The sequence below is a fragment of the Sorex araneus genome, chromosome 4 (assembly GCF_027595985.1).
Source record: "Sorex araneus isolate mSorAra2 chromosome 4, mSorAra2.pri, whole genome shotgun sequence".
NCBI lineage: Eukaryota > Metazoa > Chordata > Mammalia > Eulipotyphla > Soricidae > Sorex > Sorex araneus.
In genome coordinates, this window is record NC_073305.1 from 72,922,769 (window position 1) to 72,938,976 (window position 16,208).

At 53.8% G+C, this 16,208-nt stretch overlaps 1 protein-coding gene across 1 annotated transcript in view; it reads left to right on the forward strand.

The window, feature by feature from the left end:
- Positions 1-13,820, forward strand: part of MYO15A (myosin XVA) — a 49,903-nt gene extending 36,083 nt beyond the window's left edge. The window contains exons 51-65 of the mRNA XM_055135758.1: positions 102-217; positions 367-439; positions 720-792; positions 973-1,046; positions 1,180-1,262; positions 2,596-2,726; positions 3,844-3,938; positions 4,172-4,249; positions 4,593-4,689; positions 5,611-5,771; positions 6,820-6,953; positions 8,490-8,623; positions 9,004-9,137; positions 10,574-10,714; positions 13,052-13,820. Of these exons, the coding sequence (XP_054991733.1) occupies positions 102-217; positions 367-439; positions 720-792; positions 973-1,046; positions 1,180-1,262; positions 2,596-2,726; positions 3,844-3,938; positions 4,172-4,249; positions 4,593-4,689; positions 5,611-5,771; positions 6,820-6,953; positions 8,490-8,623; positions 9,004-9,137; positions 10,574-10,714; positions 13,052-13,153 (1,626 nt within the window). The 3' untranslated portion in view covers positions 13,154-13,820. The remainder of the gene's footprint in view (positions 1-101; positions 218-366; positions 440-719; positions 793-972; positions 1,047-1,179; positions 1,263-2,595; positions 2,727-3,843; positions 3,939-4,171; positions 4,250-4,592; positions 4,690-5,610; positions 5,772-6,819; positions 6,954-8,489; positions 8,624-9,003; positions 9,138-10,573; positions 10,715-13,051) is intronic.
- The last annotated feature ends 2,388 nt before the right edge of the window (positions 13,821-16,208 follow it).

Sequence of the window (16,208 nt, forward strand, 5' to 3'; positions counted from 1 at the left end):
AGGATGCAGAGGGGGAGCTGCAGTCTAAGCACTTTGGTTTTTATAGGGCCTGGTGGTATGCAAATGTGGCCAAGGACCCCGCAACTATCCCCCTCCCGCAGGGCCCCCCAGTCCGGGCTGGCTCCGCAGACCATGGGGAGGATAGCCTGGCTCTTCCTCCATACTCAATGCTGGAGTTTGCCCAGAAGTATTTCAGAGACCCCCAGAAGAGACCCCCGTGAGTGGTGTCCCCACCCAACCCAAGGAGGGTCCCTTGATGCTGGCCTAGCTGTGGGGCTGGGGGACGCACCCCCCCCCTTCCTCCACTCTGGCACACAGGGCTTCCGATGCTGTGGCTGGCGGGTGAGCAACACTGTCTCACTGCAGGGACTGCATCCGGCTGAAGACCAGAGAGGGACGCGAGTTCAGAAGCCTGGAGGACATGCTGTGCTTCACCAAGGTGTCTAGCCCTGGGCCCGGCCCTTTCCACACTCTCATGTCTCCCTGGGGGACCGTGCCACTCTCAGCACCTGAGGGCCTGAATTCCTGACAGCCTGTGTTCCCAGGCTGGCCCTTCTGTTCCCTGAGATGGGACCATAGTGTAGGCGGGCCTTCTGGTCCCTCCAATCCTACATTGCCCTCCCTCCCTCAAAGACCCTCACACCCCCCATCCTGGCAGCCCTCCCTCCCCCACAGACCCTCACAGCCCCCCATCCTGACACACCCTCCCTCCCCCCCAGACACCGCTCCAGGAGTCCCTCATTGAGCTCAGCGACAGCAGTCTCAACAAGATGGCCACCGACATGTTCCTAGGTGTGGGGGTGCGGGAGGGCCCCCTGCCCACTTCCTGACCCTCATATCTGCCCCAGACCCAGACCTTTCCATTTAAGATGGAAAAGCCCTGGACTGGCCCTGCCCCAGCCTCCCAGGAGTGGCTGGCGTAGGGGGGTGGAGGTGGGGAGCAGGTGGCCGAGTGACACGTCTCTACGGCAGCCGTGATGAAGTTCATGGGTGACGCCCCGCTGAAGGGCCAGAGCGAGCTGGATGTGCTCTGTGCCCTCCTGAAGGTCAGTTGCCCTGTGCACTCCATTGAGGGAACCGGGGGTGGGGGCGGGGGTCGGCAGGCTTTCTCCGAGTGCCAGCCCTGCCCCCACGTGCCTGGCATGTCCTCAGCCTCTGACCTCACCTGCCCTCCTGCAGCTGTGTGGAGACCATGAGGTCATGCGGGATGAATGTTACTGCCAAGTCGTGAAGCAGATCACGGACAACACGAGCGCCAAGCAGTGAGCAAGCTGCTGCTTGACCTCTCCCTTTGCCTGCTCTGGGGCCACCTTCCAGGAGGAGCCAGTCCAGCCTCTCCTGTTGCTGTCCCCTCCCGAGTCCTCACCCCCCCCCCCCGACCCTACCCTCACCGGTGTGGCCCTCTTGGTCTGGGACATGCTGGGACCCCCGCTCTCCAGGTCTCGGTGACTCATCTGTAAGAAGGCGGCGCTTATAGGGGAGTCCAGGCTGGAGAAGTCCCTACATTTTCCTATTCTTATGAGTGGGAGGGGCAGGGGTGGGGCCACACCCAGCAATGCTCTGGGATTACCCCTGGCTCCATGCCCAAGGATCTCTCCTGATGGTGCTCAGGGAACTTTATGGTTGAGCTAGAGTCAGATTATTTTATCAGCAAGATAAGCACCTTTAACCACTGCACTGTCTCTCCAGCCCCTGAATTAATTTTTCTTGTGTCTGACTTGGATATATCTGTCCAATCATGAGCCAAAGACTGGCCAGCCCTGGGGGTGTGGGGATCCCAAGCAGTGCTCAGGGAGCCTGGGATGCCGCAAGTGACTCTTGGTCAGTTGGGCTGGTGGTTCAGTATAAAAGCCCGAGGATGCGATGCTGCCTGGGCACACCGGGTCAGTCAGCAGTGCCCAGGGGCCTCCAGGGCTGCAGCTGGCAATCCCTGGTGGTCGTGTGGTGCTGAGAGTTTGTCCTGCACCAGGTGCATGCTGGATATGCACCCTAACCGCTCTGCTGTCACCTAGCCAATACCCAGCCAAAGGGAGGCTGATTGGCCTCCCTGGAGCATAAACCCCTGGAGGGTGTCAGGAATTCTAATTGGCCAGACCTGCCCCCATGGCCATCTCCAAACCCCAGGGACTGGGCAGGGATTGTAGTGGTTTCCCAGAGGAAGCCCTAGTGCAACCCCTAATCACCAGTTTTCCCCACATGAAACCTTCACACACAGGATAAAACAGACTGGCACTCAGGACACACGCCATGATGCAGAGCCATTTCCCACTGTACTCCCCCTCCTCCCCCTTTCCTTCATCTTGCCGCACCCCAGGACTCACCTGTCACTATCCTGCATGACCTTTGGGTTCCCCCTTTCCCTTCTTTAAGGAGCTGCTCTCAGGAAGCCCTGAGAGCCCCAGGAAGAGTTTCTCTGCGAGTGTCAGTCGTGCATCCTTCCCTACCTCCCCACTCCCAGGAACAGACTCTCCACTTGGCTTCGGGCTTGGGCGCCCCTCCTGGGTCTCACTGGGCTCACCAGGAGAAAGGAGCTGCCTGAGCACTGGATGCAGGGGGCCTCTGGCCTGCCACTCATATGCTCCCGCCTGCCTGCAGGGACAGCTGCCAGAGAGGCTGGAGGCTGCTGTACATCGTGGCTGCCTACCACAGCTGCTCCGAGGTCCTCCAGCCGCACCTCACTCGCTTCCTTCGTGACATGAGCCGGACCCCAGGCCTGGCCTTCCAAGGTAAGGGGTAAAAACTAAAGCCGAGACCTGTCTGCATGGGGACAAGAGGTAACTTAGAGGCCCCTGGTCCTTCCGAGGTGCCCGGCAATAATTGCTACTCATGACTCACCTCCCAAACATTTTTGGTGGTCCTCTAAGCTGATGTTTTTGTTGTCTGTTATAATAGGGAGGGAGCATTCAGCAAAGGCTTCCTGGAGGAGGCATCACCCTGGATAGTGAGCACATGGGAGGAGTTTCTAGATCTGTATGGCAGGAGCAAAGGTCTAGATATGGGAATGTGCAGTATTTGAGAAAAGAAGAGAAGGTAGCACAGGAGGGTACTGGGGTGACTCCGTGCTTTTCTGACCTTTGGGAATTAACAAGGGTCTTGAGCAGGCCTGGGCAGGGGTGAGTTAAGACAGGGGATATCAGCCTGTCCCCCCTTGGAGTATGGAGGAGAGGCTCTCCTCAGCCTCACCCCAAGTCTTATTTTCAGAGGAGCCCCTGGGCCCCCTAAGAGAGAGTCTAGGCCCCATGGGCAGAGTCTCAGGTGATGCAGACAACCTCATTCTTTCTAGGTGCCAACCTTCTTTGCTCAGAGATGGGTAGCACCAGCCCCAGAGAAGGGCTCCCTGTGGAACCCTCCAGGCCCGTGAAGGCAGCACTGTGCCCTCTGGGGTGCCCAGCCTGAGATGCCCAGCCTCGCCAGGGCTAGATGAGGGCCCTGTGGACACAGAGAAATGGACAGTCAGAAGGTGCTGTCCTCATGGGCAGGGGATAAGCGGCTGGCAAGGGTCCCAGCTGGCAGGGCAGGTGACATCATTATGACCACAGGCTCCTGGGGGAGCCCCCATTCCTGTCTCTAGGTCACACCACTCCTGGGACCCATAAGTAGCCAAAGCCACCAGACAAGATGAAAGATCTTAGCCACAGGGGCTGGCATGCCCTCCCACACCTCTACCCCAGCTCTCCGTCGCAGGCAGATCTTGGCTCTTCTCAGACCTCCCTTTGCTCAGCTGTCATATGAGAGAGCTGCTGCCCGTCCCACACAAGAGTTTAGTGGCCTCGTGGCAGCTGACAAGAAACGCTTTTTCTCCCTGCCTGCCTGGTGCGGGTCCTTGATGCCCTGTCTCTGCAGGTATCGCCAAGGCCTGTGAACAGAACCTGCAGAAAACTATGCGCTTTGGCGGCCGCCTGGAGCTCCCCAGCAGCATGGAGCTTCGAGCCATGTTGGTGAGCAGGGTGGGGCCGCGTGCAAGGGCTCTAGTCCGTCCACTCACTACCCACGGCCTGCACGAGACTCTGCCGGGTGTGGTCACCAGCATCCCTGCCTGGGCTGGCCTAGGATTTTATGAGTTAAAATGCCACTTCCTCCAGTAGTGCTGGCCACACTCTGAGGTGGGGGACAGTGGTGCCCAGATCCCAGACCCTGCCTCTTGTCCCTTCCCCGGTCTCCCCACCCTCAGGCGGGCCGCAGTTCTAAGAGGCAGCTCTTTCTTCTTCCTGGAGGCCTTGAGCGTCATCTCAAAATCAAAACCTGCACGGTGAGTAACTCTCGGATGGGCCAGCACTCTGGGCAGTCCCCCGGTGCAGAGGCCTCCCAGGCCTCTCGATCCCATCAAACCATCCCTTTCTGCAGCAGAACAGGCTAACTGACCCTCACAGCAGGGAGCCCTCCAGCCCAGGGTCATGCTGCAAGTAGGGAAAAGGCCAACCCCAAAGCTGAGTCTCCGACTCGAGATGCTGAACTCCTTAGCCTCAAGGCTGATCCTTGGGCCTTGGAGGAACCTTCGGTCTCTGCAGAGGCCTGAAGATCTCAGAGCTTGGCCTGGGGCTTTGAAGCTGGGACAGAGATGAGGTGGCTAGCTCATCTGCATGTCCCTCCAGGTGGCCCTGGATGTAGTGGAAGAGATTTGTGCTGAAATGGCTCTGACACACCCCGAGGCCTTCAACGAGTATGTCATCTTCGTGGTCACCAACCGAGGTGAGTGACACGGAGGACTGAGCCCTCTGAGATGACTCCCACCAGCAGGTGAGATGCCGCTTCCTCCAGGAAGCCCTCGAGGCTGCTGTGGAAGTTGCATCAGGACATGGTTGCTCTGCATCCATCTGCTTCATTTTGTAGAAATTTGTCTTGCCAACCAGCCTGGGCATTTGTGGAGGAGAGGGTCCTCTGATTCCTCCCTCTGCCCCTTGGGGGCTGTTCAGCGAAAGCAGGTAGAAGCACCTGGGCTTGCTTTCACAGGGTTTGTTCCCTGGGAAAATGTCCCTTCTGAGTTCCTTAGGGCTAGAGAGAGCACAGGGCTAAGCACAGGCTTCCTGTGCTCCATGCCCAGGTTCAATCCCTGCCATCACCTGGTCTCCTGAGCACCACCAGGAGCAATTTCCGAGCACTGCTGGGTATGACCACCCCAAACAAAAGATGTATCCTACAGAAATGCCAATTCAGGAGGGAGGGAGAGGGAGTCAAACCCCTCACAGGCTCAGACCCCCTTATTGTCAGACTCTAGTCCTGCCCATCCCACACCTTTCCAGAGCCCCATCAAGGAGTCTCCCCAAAAGAATTCTGCAGAAAGGTTCTCCCTAGTCTCATGGCCTGGGCTTACTGTGCTTCCCACCCTCTGAAGAGGGTCTGGACTTTCTCTGAGCATCACCTAGGGCATGTTCCAAGAACCTGGCACGCAGCAGCATTCTGCAGGCATGTGCCTTGCACAATCAGGGCATTGCCTATAGGTTTTCATTCCCTTCTGTAGCCCTGAATAAATGTGAACATGCCTGTCTGCCAGAGATGAGAGCATGCTTATAAGTACCGCATCCAGCCTTGGGAGGGAACTCAGCTTGGGACTGGCGCGTCCCTTGTATTCACTCACCAGCCCCCTACCCAGACACACCCCACTTTCTGCAGGCCAGCACGTGTGCCCACTCAGTCGCCGTGCCTACATCCTGGATGTGTCCTCAGAGATGGAACAGGTTGATGGTGGCTACATGCTCTGGTTCCGGCGCATACTCTGGGATCAGCCACTCAAGTTTGAGAATGAGTTGTATGTGACCATGCACTACAACCAGGTCAGCACTGGCCAAGACAAGGCTGCTCCTGACTGCTCTCGAATTCTCAGGCTCCCTGGGGCCAGGGAGGGCCAACTCTATGGTCTGGGCGTCAGAGGCCTTTAGGATTCGTGCCCCACTGACATTCCTGACACTGAAACCTCTGCTCTGGCCTCTTGAGGGAGTCAACTGTTAGCTCTCTAACCACCTCCTTCCTGGGCCTTTGCATGTGCTGTCTATTCACCTGGCTGGCCCTTTCTGCTTCTCTGCTTCCCTGAGTCCACCCCAGTTGGACTGCCCCTCCCAGGAAGGTTGTTTCTTCCTGGAGGCTGCCGCTCACTCCCTCTCTCCTGGCTTCCTCTTCCTTTACTCTCTTGACCTTTCCCTTGCGCTGAGGTTCAAGCAGGCTTTGGCTGGCACTATTACTTCTGTCTTTGTGTTATTCCCCTTTAGACCTTAACATAATAAACTTCAGCAGGGTGCTGAGGTTGAAAAAATCTGGGTTCTGTCCTTCTGTGATAATATTTGTGGAAGTGATTAGATGGAGAATGCATGTTATTATAGAAATGGTGCCAAGGCTTCTGCAATTCTCAGGACAAAAAAGGGTCACTTAGAGCCTCTGGCCACATGGTGTCGCTGTAGACTGCCAGCCCACATTTTCTGATCCAATGGTTTTCAACCGCGGGTGCCTGTGTACAGGTTGAGAAGCACTGAGGCATCATGCTAGCCAGGGTGTGGCCTGTGGGCTCCCTGCTGCACTGGCATCTGGGGGCACAGTCTAGACATCTGCTTTTGTGGCCCTGGTGAGTGTTTTCAGAAGCCATGTCCCTGCAGATAATTCTGCACACCAATGTTGTTGCTCACTTCCCGAGGTCTCTTTGGGGATGGTCAGAGACTTCACGGCTCACCTGCAAATGCCTCTCACTGTTCCCCAAAGCTGAGGAAAATGCAAGCCCTACCCCCCCCAAGTGAATGGAAATGAATTCATTCAGTTTGTGTGTGTGTCCTCTCCGAGGTCCCTCGGTCAGTCATGTGCCTGCTTGCCATCTTTCACGGAGTGCTCCCACAGGTCCTGCCCGACTACCTGAAAGGCCTCTTCAGCAGCATGCCCGCCCGCCAGCCCAGCCAGCTGCAGCTACAGCAAGTGTCCAAGCTAGCATCCCTGCAACACCGGGCCCAGGACCATTTCTACCTGCCCAGTGTGTGAGCACTTGCCCATCCCCGTTTCCCTGGTGGGGAGCCACCTCAAGGCGCTGTGATCGCTCTCACACTAGCTGGGCAGTCTGGAAAGGAGTTGCTTGGCTTTGGGGCTGAAGTCTCCTGCCTCATCATCATATGAGCAGGGGCCCCGCCTTCTCCCACAGCTTGCTTCTGGCTGATTAAGAGCTCAGATCAAATTTAATTGGGGGGGGGGAAATCCCTTCAGAATATATATGCTTTCTGTGAATGTATGACTATGCAGAAGGATTTCACCACAGAAACCCCTGAGCACCACTAAAAGATTATGTAGCACTGCACTGTAGCACTGTAGTCCTCTTGTTCATTGATTTGCTCGAGCGGGCACCAGTAAAGTCTCCATTGTGAGACTTGTTGTTACTGTTTTTGGCATATTAAAGACGCCATGGGTAGCTTGCCAAGCTCTGCCGTGTGGGTGGGATATTCTTGGTAGCTTGCCAGGCTCTCTGAGAGGGACTGGAATCGAACCCGGGTTGGCTGTGTGCAAGGCAAATGCCCTATCCGCTGTGCTATTGGATTGAAAGATTATGTACAAGGTATTATCCAGTGCAGGAAGACTCTTTTTGTGTTATCCTTTTAAGGGAAAAGTTCTGCATGAAAATAATTACCCTCCTACAAAAGAAAAAATAATCACCCAGTGCCCTGCACATATTTTCTCAGCCAATCTTTTCAACCACATTTGTTTTCCTGTTTCCACCTAAAGAAACAGAGGCCTCCTGAGGTTATTTGGCTCACAGAAGTTTGCCCAGCTATTTCTGTGGGGCCCAGAACCCACACTGTGAAAGGCTTTAGCCTGGCCTTGCAAAAGGAAGATGTTGCCTGGAGAGAGGAGTCTTGGGAGGAAGGGGGCGCCCTGTCTCCTTGAGCAGCCCAGCGTTGGGAACGTTGGGAATGCTTGGAACTACTTGGGATGCTTTTTAATTTTTTCTTGCGTCATGTCCATTGGTGCTCAGGGCTTACTCCTGGATCTGTACTCAAGCATCACTCCTGGCAAGCCCCGGGCCCTGGTCGGTTTACTATCACTCTGGGTACCAAACCCTACCTGCTATACTATCACTCCCACTCCAGCCCCTCTGGATGATTTTTGAATGTCCTTAAAAGCAAAGGATCTAGAATGTATCCGGGAGAAGGGGTGGGGTGAAGGTGCCGAAAAGGGCTGCAGGGCTCAACCAAGAGCCCAGAGCTCCTCTACCCTGTATTTCTCCCACCTGACTCCTTCACCATCTGCCTGTACTCCTGACAGAGGGAGTGAGAACCCTCCCAGCCTTCCACATCACTTAGTCACTCTGGCCCGAGAGTCATGGCTAACCTTCTCAGTATCAGTCCCTCCTCTTCCAACTTGGAGCCTAGTGGCACTGTTTGGCATTATTGAGCACTTCTGGTGTGAGATGTGTTCATCTCATTCACTTGCACTCCCCAGTGCCCTGTGCAGTCTCCTGGGAAACTGGTGACACCACGTGCTGCCTGCACAGGCACTCAGGAGCATTTCCCCTCCACACGCAGGCGGGAGGTCCAGGAATACATTCCAGCACAGCTTTACTACACTGTGGCTGGCTCGTCCTGGCTCAGTCTAGTCAGCCAGCATCGGCAGCAGACGCAGGCCCTCAGCCCCCACCAGGCTCGAGCCCAATTTCTGGGTAAGACTTGGGAGCTGGGGGGCCCGGGGAGACAATCATAGCATTGGCTGCTGTGCAGGAGGTGCTGGAGGGTGGGGATGCAGAGATTTTGCTGCCAGCCAAGCTGAGCACCTACGTGGAGAGGACGCCTTTCTATAGAACTGTTTCCAAGGCCAGGGGGTTGGGGTTGGGGGACTGGGCAAAGAGAGCTGGAAATAAGTGATGGCTGTGATCAGGTACAAAGGAAAATATGGAGACAGAGAGGGAAGGCAGAGTGATAGCAGGACACCTGGACTGCAACAACTGTGTGGAACTGAACCTGGAAAAAACACGGGCTCAGGACCATGGCTGTCTCTGCTGCCCAGTACCTGTCTTGGTGACTGCCCCTCGCCCCTCCCCAGGACTTCTCAGTGCTTTGCCCATGTTCGGCTCCTCCTTCTTCTTCATCCAGAGCTGCAGCAACTCAGCTGTGCCAGCCCCCTGCATCCTTGCCGTCAACCATAATGGCCTCAACTTTCTCAGCACAGAGACCCATGTGAGTGGCCTCAGCCTGGCACGGTACTCGCCCCTTTCTCTGCCCCCACTCTCTCTAGAGTCGAGACCTCCAGCTGCAGAGTCCTGTGCACCACTGCTCACCACCTTCCTTCTCAGAGCCTCCTCTCCTCCCCAGAAAGCGCTGGGAGGGTGAAGTGAGGTCTGTCCCATGCTAAGCATTCAAATAACATGTTAGCCAGCTCAGGCTGACGGGAAGGAAATGCCACACATGGGCTTCAGCAGCGGAAGTGTATTTTTCATAGCTCTAGAGGCTTTAAGTCTGAGGTCTAGGTGCCAGCCAGGTTGGTTTCCTCGGACCCTCTGTCCTAGGATTGCAGATGGCTACACCCTTTTTGTGTGTGACCTTATGTGGCCTCACATGACTTCTCTTTGTACCCATACCCCTGGTATCTTTGTGTATCCAGACCGCATTTTATAAGGGCACCAGTTTGGATAAGGGACCACCCTAAAGAGCTGGTTTGAGTTTTTTTTGTTTTTGTTTTTGTTTTTTGTTTTTTGTTTTTTTTTTTGCTTTCTGGGTCACACCTGGCGATGCACAGGGGTTACTCCTGGCTCTGCACTCAGGAATTACCCCTGGCCGTGCTCAGGGGACCATATGGGATGCTGGGATTTGAACCCGGGTCAGCCGCGTGCAAGGTAAACGCCCTACCCGCTGTGCTATCTCTCCAGCCCCTGGTTTGAGTTTTGTTGTCTCTTTAAAGGTCTCATTTTCAAAATACTCACATTCTGATGTGATGGAGATTAAGGCTTTGACATAGAGATTTGGGGCAAACACAGTTCAGTCCATAATGAAGGGGACAGTTACCACCTTTTTGAGTTTTTTCCCTGGATCAGACAGAGATAGAAAGGGCAAGTGATTTATTTGGAGGTAATTCTAGGACATGCTGTAATAAGGAAGGGAGTCTAAGAAGGGACATCTCACATGCCTTGAGCGCTCCTCTTGTTTCAGCAAGCAAGTTCTCATGGTGGGAGCTGGTGCTGAGCCTGCCTGGGAAGCCTGGGGGACAGCATGGTGCTCATAGGGGGCCCTCTCTCCTGGGGGCACAGGAGCTGGGACATCTATCCAGTGTCATCTTGTATTCAGTCGAGAATTAGCTCATGGCTCCAGCTTCCCCTGCATATGATCTAAGGTTACTCTTAAGCAGAAGTTTTGGTGTGCAGCCCTTGACCCTGCTGGCATCTACTGCACCCCAGGACCCCAGGCTTGTGGAATGGTGCCTGGCATTCTGGACATGTGCACTGGTGTTCGTGGAATCATTTTCACGGGTGAGAAAACAAGCTCAGAGAGGTGAAGCAACCTGATCCTTGCAGGTCACACAGCAAGTCACTGGCATGTCCTATCTCTTACAGAAGACGGGTAAGGATGGGCGAGACTGTTCTATCCTCAAGCCTGTCTGCTCCCTTTTTGTCCCTCAGGAACTTGTAGCAAAGTTCCCTCTGAAAGAGATCCAGTCAACGCGGACCCAGAGGCCCACGGCCAGCTCCAGTTACCCCTATGTGGAGATTTCTCTGGGGGATGTGGTGACCCAGCGCACCATGCAGCTGCAGCTAGAGCAGGTGGGCCTGCCTGACACCTGGCTTGTCCCTCTGTCCTTTTATGTGGGTTTCAGCAGAGACATCACCTCTGAAAGACTTTCTTGGCCCCCTTCTCACTAATTCTCAATATCGGTAGCTTCATTACAACTTAGGGTTGGTTTGTTTTCTTCCTTTGGGGGCCATTCCCGGCAGTGTTCAGGGGTTACTCCTGGCCCTGCACTCAGGGACCACTCCTGGTGGTGCATGAGACATCATATGGGAAATGGGGATCGAACCCAGGTCATCACATTCAAGTCAAGAGCTCTACCTGCTGTACGATCACTTCAGCCCCACAACTTAGTGATTTGTGTCTCTCCACCAGAATGCCGACCCTAGGTGGCCAGGGCTCTGTCCCTCGTGTCCGCTGTGTTCCCAGCACAATGCCTGGTGTATCATTGTAGAAGGCTCTGCATAGGCCTAGGGGAGACTGAAGTGACTGAGATCCCATCAACCTTGGCTCTCACAGAGCCCCCAAGAGAGAAGGGAGAGCATAAAGACTCTCTCCAATAAGCCCTGTTCCAGGACTGGAAGGGCATACCTGAGCTATCTAGGAGGTAATCAGGAAGGGTTTTCAGGAGGGGGTAATGTCTGACTGCAGCCGTGATACAGCTGATAGCTGAAAGACCATCCCCACAACCTCTGGCTAGTGACGGGACCTCTAGGGAACTCCACATCTTATCAAGTAAGATAAATGAGGTGGGATATATGCTAGAAGTATATGCTAGAGGGGAGAATCATCATGCTCATACTGATCTAATTAGTCAAGGCAGGCTCCTAGGACAGGCCAGGCATAGCCATCAACTTCTGCAAGAAGCAATGGGGGGCTGGGAGAGAGCTCAAAGGACTGCAACACATGCTTTGGAGGCTGGAGCCGTAGTTCAGTATCTGACATTGCATGATCTTCTGAGCACTGCTAGGAGTGACCCCTGAGCTTGGAGTAGGGAAGTAGCCTACTGGTAGATGAACTGGTAGATGAACAAAAACTACAAAATTTCGAACACAGTGTGGTCCTGAGTTTCCTGGCACCTCCCTTTAGCACTAACCAGTTGTGAGTGCTAGGATAGTGATATCCTGGTTCTGGCCTCAGTTTTCTCTCCTGTGCAATGGAATCTTTTAGCATTTTTGCAAACAGGGACACTGGAGGGCTAGGGAGGTGGGACCTGGGACAATGCCTGGCACATCATAACACACAGGAAGTGCAGTTCTAATTATTTTTAACCCGTCAGAATGGCTTCTGCCAGCCCCCGGGAAATTCCTGGGGGATTAATGACACCAAGAACCACACTTCAGATGGATTTTCACAATTCCTGGCCCGGTCTGCCTCTCATTCATCTCCCATCCCCGTTGGGAACCCTGAGTCTAGGTCAGGGCTTATTACAGGTGGTAGAGGCCAGGTGGCAACCAGGGAAACACACAGATGTTACTATTTATTGACTCGGTCAAAGTTTCCTTTTTCCAGTACATCAGTTTTATTTAGGAAATAGACTTTTTATTTATTTATTTATTTATTTTGAGAGAGAATCCTATGGAGAAATGACACACCCCAAATTAGGATGTGTGGGTCACTCCAGAATAGCAGAATAGAGAACTTAGCTAATCTTTTTCTTTTTAGTGGGGGAAGGTGCTCAGGGAGGGTATCACACCTGGCTTAGCTTAGGGATTACTCCTGGCAGTGCTTGGGGGACCACAAGATGCTGGGGATTGAACCCAGGTCAGCAAGGCAAACATCCTACCCGTTGCTCTGCCCCCAAAGTTGTTGTTCTTCTTATTAATTAAATTTTTACAGTGCTGGGAATTAAACCCAGGATCTCATATTTGCAAGCAAAATGCCCTCACACGTGTGAGAGCTACATTCTCAGCCCCCTGGCTAATCTTTTTCAAATCTAAAGATTTATATGCAATAAAATCTTATGAAGGGTTGGGTATGTGGCTGAGCAATAGAGCACTTGTCTTGCATGTGTGTCTCTGGCTTCCATCCCCAACACTGCAAACACAAAACAACAAAACAAACTCATAAAATGAACCTGTGAGGCAAGCTTGGGTAAGTTGAGGCCCTCCAGATAAGGCCCTTGGGGGTAAGGACGTAAAGAGCCTGGTCTGGGTCTCACTCTTCATGCTCAGCAAAGCTGGTTGATGATCAGAGGTCACCTGCTCACTCACCTCCCAGTCCATAGCCCAGCATTTGTCCTATGGTTTCACATTCCCCTTTTCTCAGGCCCGGGGCGGGGGGATGAGGTTGGGGTCTCCACCTCTTCCCCATCCACACTGCACCCCAAGACGCAGAGTGTTGGTTGGGAACCCTCACTTTCTCTCCTGCAGGGCCTGGAGCTGTGCCGTGTGGTAGCTGTGCATGTGGAGAACCTCATCAGTGCCCGGGAGAAGCGGCTTACACTGCCCCCCAGCGAGATTACCCTGCTCTGACCCCGCCCCCAGCCTTTGCCAGACCCCAGATGCAGCTAGCCCCCATGGAGTGACCCCTGGAAGGGCCCAGAACCTTGAGGGGACACCAAGGAGGAGCAGCCAGGTTCTAAGAAACCCGAGGAGCCTGATGCAGAGCGAAGCAGCATCCAGCCTGCACACTGGGCTCCAATGGCAAGGCCTCGCCAGCAGCCCTGGCCTTCTCCTTGCCCCAGTCTCATGGGTGGGCTCCATGCAGCCCACCACCAGAGAGACGAGGCCACATACCAGTGCCCTCTTCATTGTAGGGTTCCCGGTAGGTTCTGCAGTTCAGATCTGCTCCAGCTCCACATGTCAGTCCCTCAGGGCCCCACCCCCACCCCCAACCACCTGGCTGCAGCTGAGCTTGGATTCCTGAGCCTCCAGCCTGTTCTGTGCAAATAAGAGGTACAAGAAAGGTCAGCCTAGCAACCCTTCCTCCTTGGAGCTGCCGAGTGACTGGGGAAAACAAGCCTGGGGGAAGAGGCTAGAACTGGGGGCCCACGTGCAATTCCGCCCCCCCCCATTGCCCATGAGGGGAGCTTACTGCAGAGACTCCTGCCCTTACCTCGACACACCCTGTCCCTCCACTCTGCAGTCCTCGAAGAGCCCCAGGCTGCTGCCACTGGGTGAGCCACATAAGGTTTGACAGTGGTATAGTGGAGAGTTTGTGTCAGGGGCTGGGAGGGAAGAGGCTGGGAAAGGGCGTCCCAGAGAATGGGACTTTGGGGTTGAAATTTGAAGTTTCCCAGGACTAAATGGAGGGGATGGAAATGAACAGTTTAAATAAAATGGTATTTGTGCCCTGCTGTATCTCCTGGGATTAGAACAATGCCTTAAAAAAATACTTGTCACATGAATGAAAGAAAAAAATATATGAATATTGATAGAAAAGTCTGGTGCCTTGTTGGTGATGGGGGAGGGAGAATGCCAAGTTTGGGAGTGGAAGACAGGGGAAGATTGCTGGGGCATACTGTTCAGAATAGGGAATCAGAAGGGTTTCTTTACTCACTGACACCTACTAAGCATGGCACACTAGGCAATTGGTAGGCACTGGAAGTGGCTTAGAATTAGACAACTACAGGGGTCCCAGGATAGCTCAGTTCCTTAGAGCACCTGTGTTGCAAGCATAAGGTCTCGAATTCAATTCTTGATGTACCAAGTGTGTTCCCGGCAGCTCTGCCACGAGCAGTTCCCAGCCCCACAGCAAGTATGTGTGAGCACATAGCTAAGAAGCTGTGATGTCTGTGAGCACCATAACTAAAAGATGTGAACACTTGGGCCAAAGTGTTTGTGCCCTGGCAATCACATCAGAGGACCACAGGGACTGCCACCCCCCCCCCCCACACACACACTCTAGACCAGAATAGGCATGGGCACCACAAGTAAAGGAGACCCACCCCTGGCAAGTATGGCAAGTACAACTAAATGTGTGAGCACCACAGCCAGATGTGTAGAAGCTCCTGGTCACCACAGGACACCGATTAGACCATTCTGGGTTCTAGCTCCAGAACACAGGCATGGAGGAGCACAGGGAAGTTTCCAGTCTGGGAGGGCCAAGGGAGACCTAGAGAAGCTGTGGTCTGTTTTTGCCAGGGAAGAGCACTGAGTCTCTTCTAGGCCTCTGGTAGTTGAGGTGGTGAGTTCTGTCAAGTAGGCCAGATCAATCCGACGGCTATTTTCCTCCCAACCCCTCCGTCCATAGGGCTGTTCAGAGGCTGGTTTCTCCTCTGGTTGGCCTCCCAGATCCTCTCTGAAATGTAATGCTTCTTGCTTTCAGGATCTAGCCTCTGAGTCTGCCTCCAGCTTCCCCTCCCTAGGTCCTGGCCATTTTGCACTGGGCCAGCATTTCTCTGTACCTGCTGCACTTCCAAAGGGTCTGAGAGATCTCACAGCCAATTTTCCTTATGCAGCCCATGGGGGCTCTGCCCAGGTAGTCCGCGGCTCCGGTCATTGCTAGCTGTCCATCTTCTCACCAGATTGCCAGCAGTGACAGAAAAGGGCTGGAGCCAAACTTACTAAAGTTTGGCTCATCCCATTCCCCTGCATTGGTTGCTGCTATTTCTTGGGAAGGACCCAGCGGTCAGCTTGAGGGCACTGGCTCAAGTTCTAGGTGTCTAGGCTCTGCTGATTTGTCCAGGCCTCTCAACAAAGACCCTAAGTTCATAGATGTAGAAACTGAGGCCCAGATTTGGGGACAGCAAGCCCCTCTGCTTGACTTGGGCAAATCACATTTTTGAGTGATGACTTGGGCAAAGAAAGATAGGTTAATGGCAGAGCAGTTGATTTGCCACCTCCAGGTTCACTTTTATTCTGGCACTGCAGAAGTTTTCCTGAGGGTGATCTCTAAGCATCACTAGGTGTGGCCCTCCCACAACAAATCCAAAAAGCCTGTTCATAACTCTTGCGTTCTCACAATACCATATGTGGTAGGTACTGTTAATCTCCATTTCACGGCTGGGATCAGAGAGAGGAAATCAGCCCAGGTCATATAGCCTGTCCTGAGGACAAGATTCAAACCCGGATTTAGCAGATTTCTAGAGCCTTTAAGATCTAGGGCGGGGTGGGGTAAAAGCTTGATCCGGGGGCGTGAAACTGAAGGCAGCCTAGAGTGCCAGATCATGAAGGACAAGATACCTATCCTTTCAGGAGGATCTGAGAAGGTGCTAGAAGGAGAGGGCCTCAGAAAATCAAAATGAAAGACAAAGGGGAAAGTGAGCTGGCATTGCTAGTAGAAGAAAGCTTGGACAAAGGCCCGCGGATATAATCGGGAACCATCTCTGTGTTCGCAAAGAGGGGCAAGGAGATTTTGTCGACGGGTCTTGGGTCTAGCGAAGATCTGGGGAATCTTGGACATTTTTGAGTATAAATCCGTTTCCCTGCTCACGCCACGCCTCCTAACCGGGCACACTGCCCCAGAGGTTTTGAACTGTCTCTTGTAGCTATAGCTTTGTTTTATCCGTGCGCCTCCTCTTTCCCTGCAAGTTTTCTTCTACATCCCTTGAAAGAAGTGTCCCCAAAACCCTCTAGTCCAAGTAAG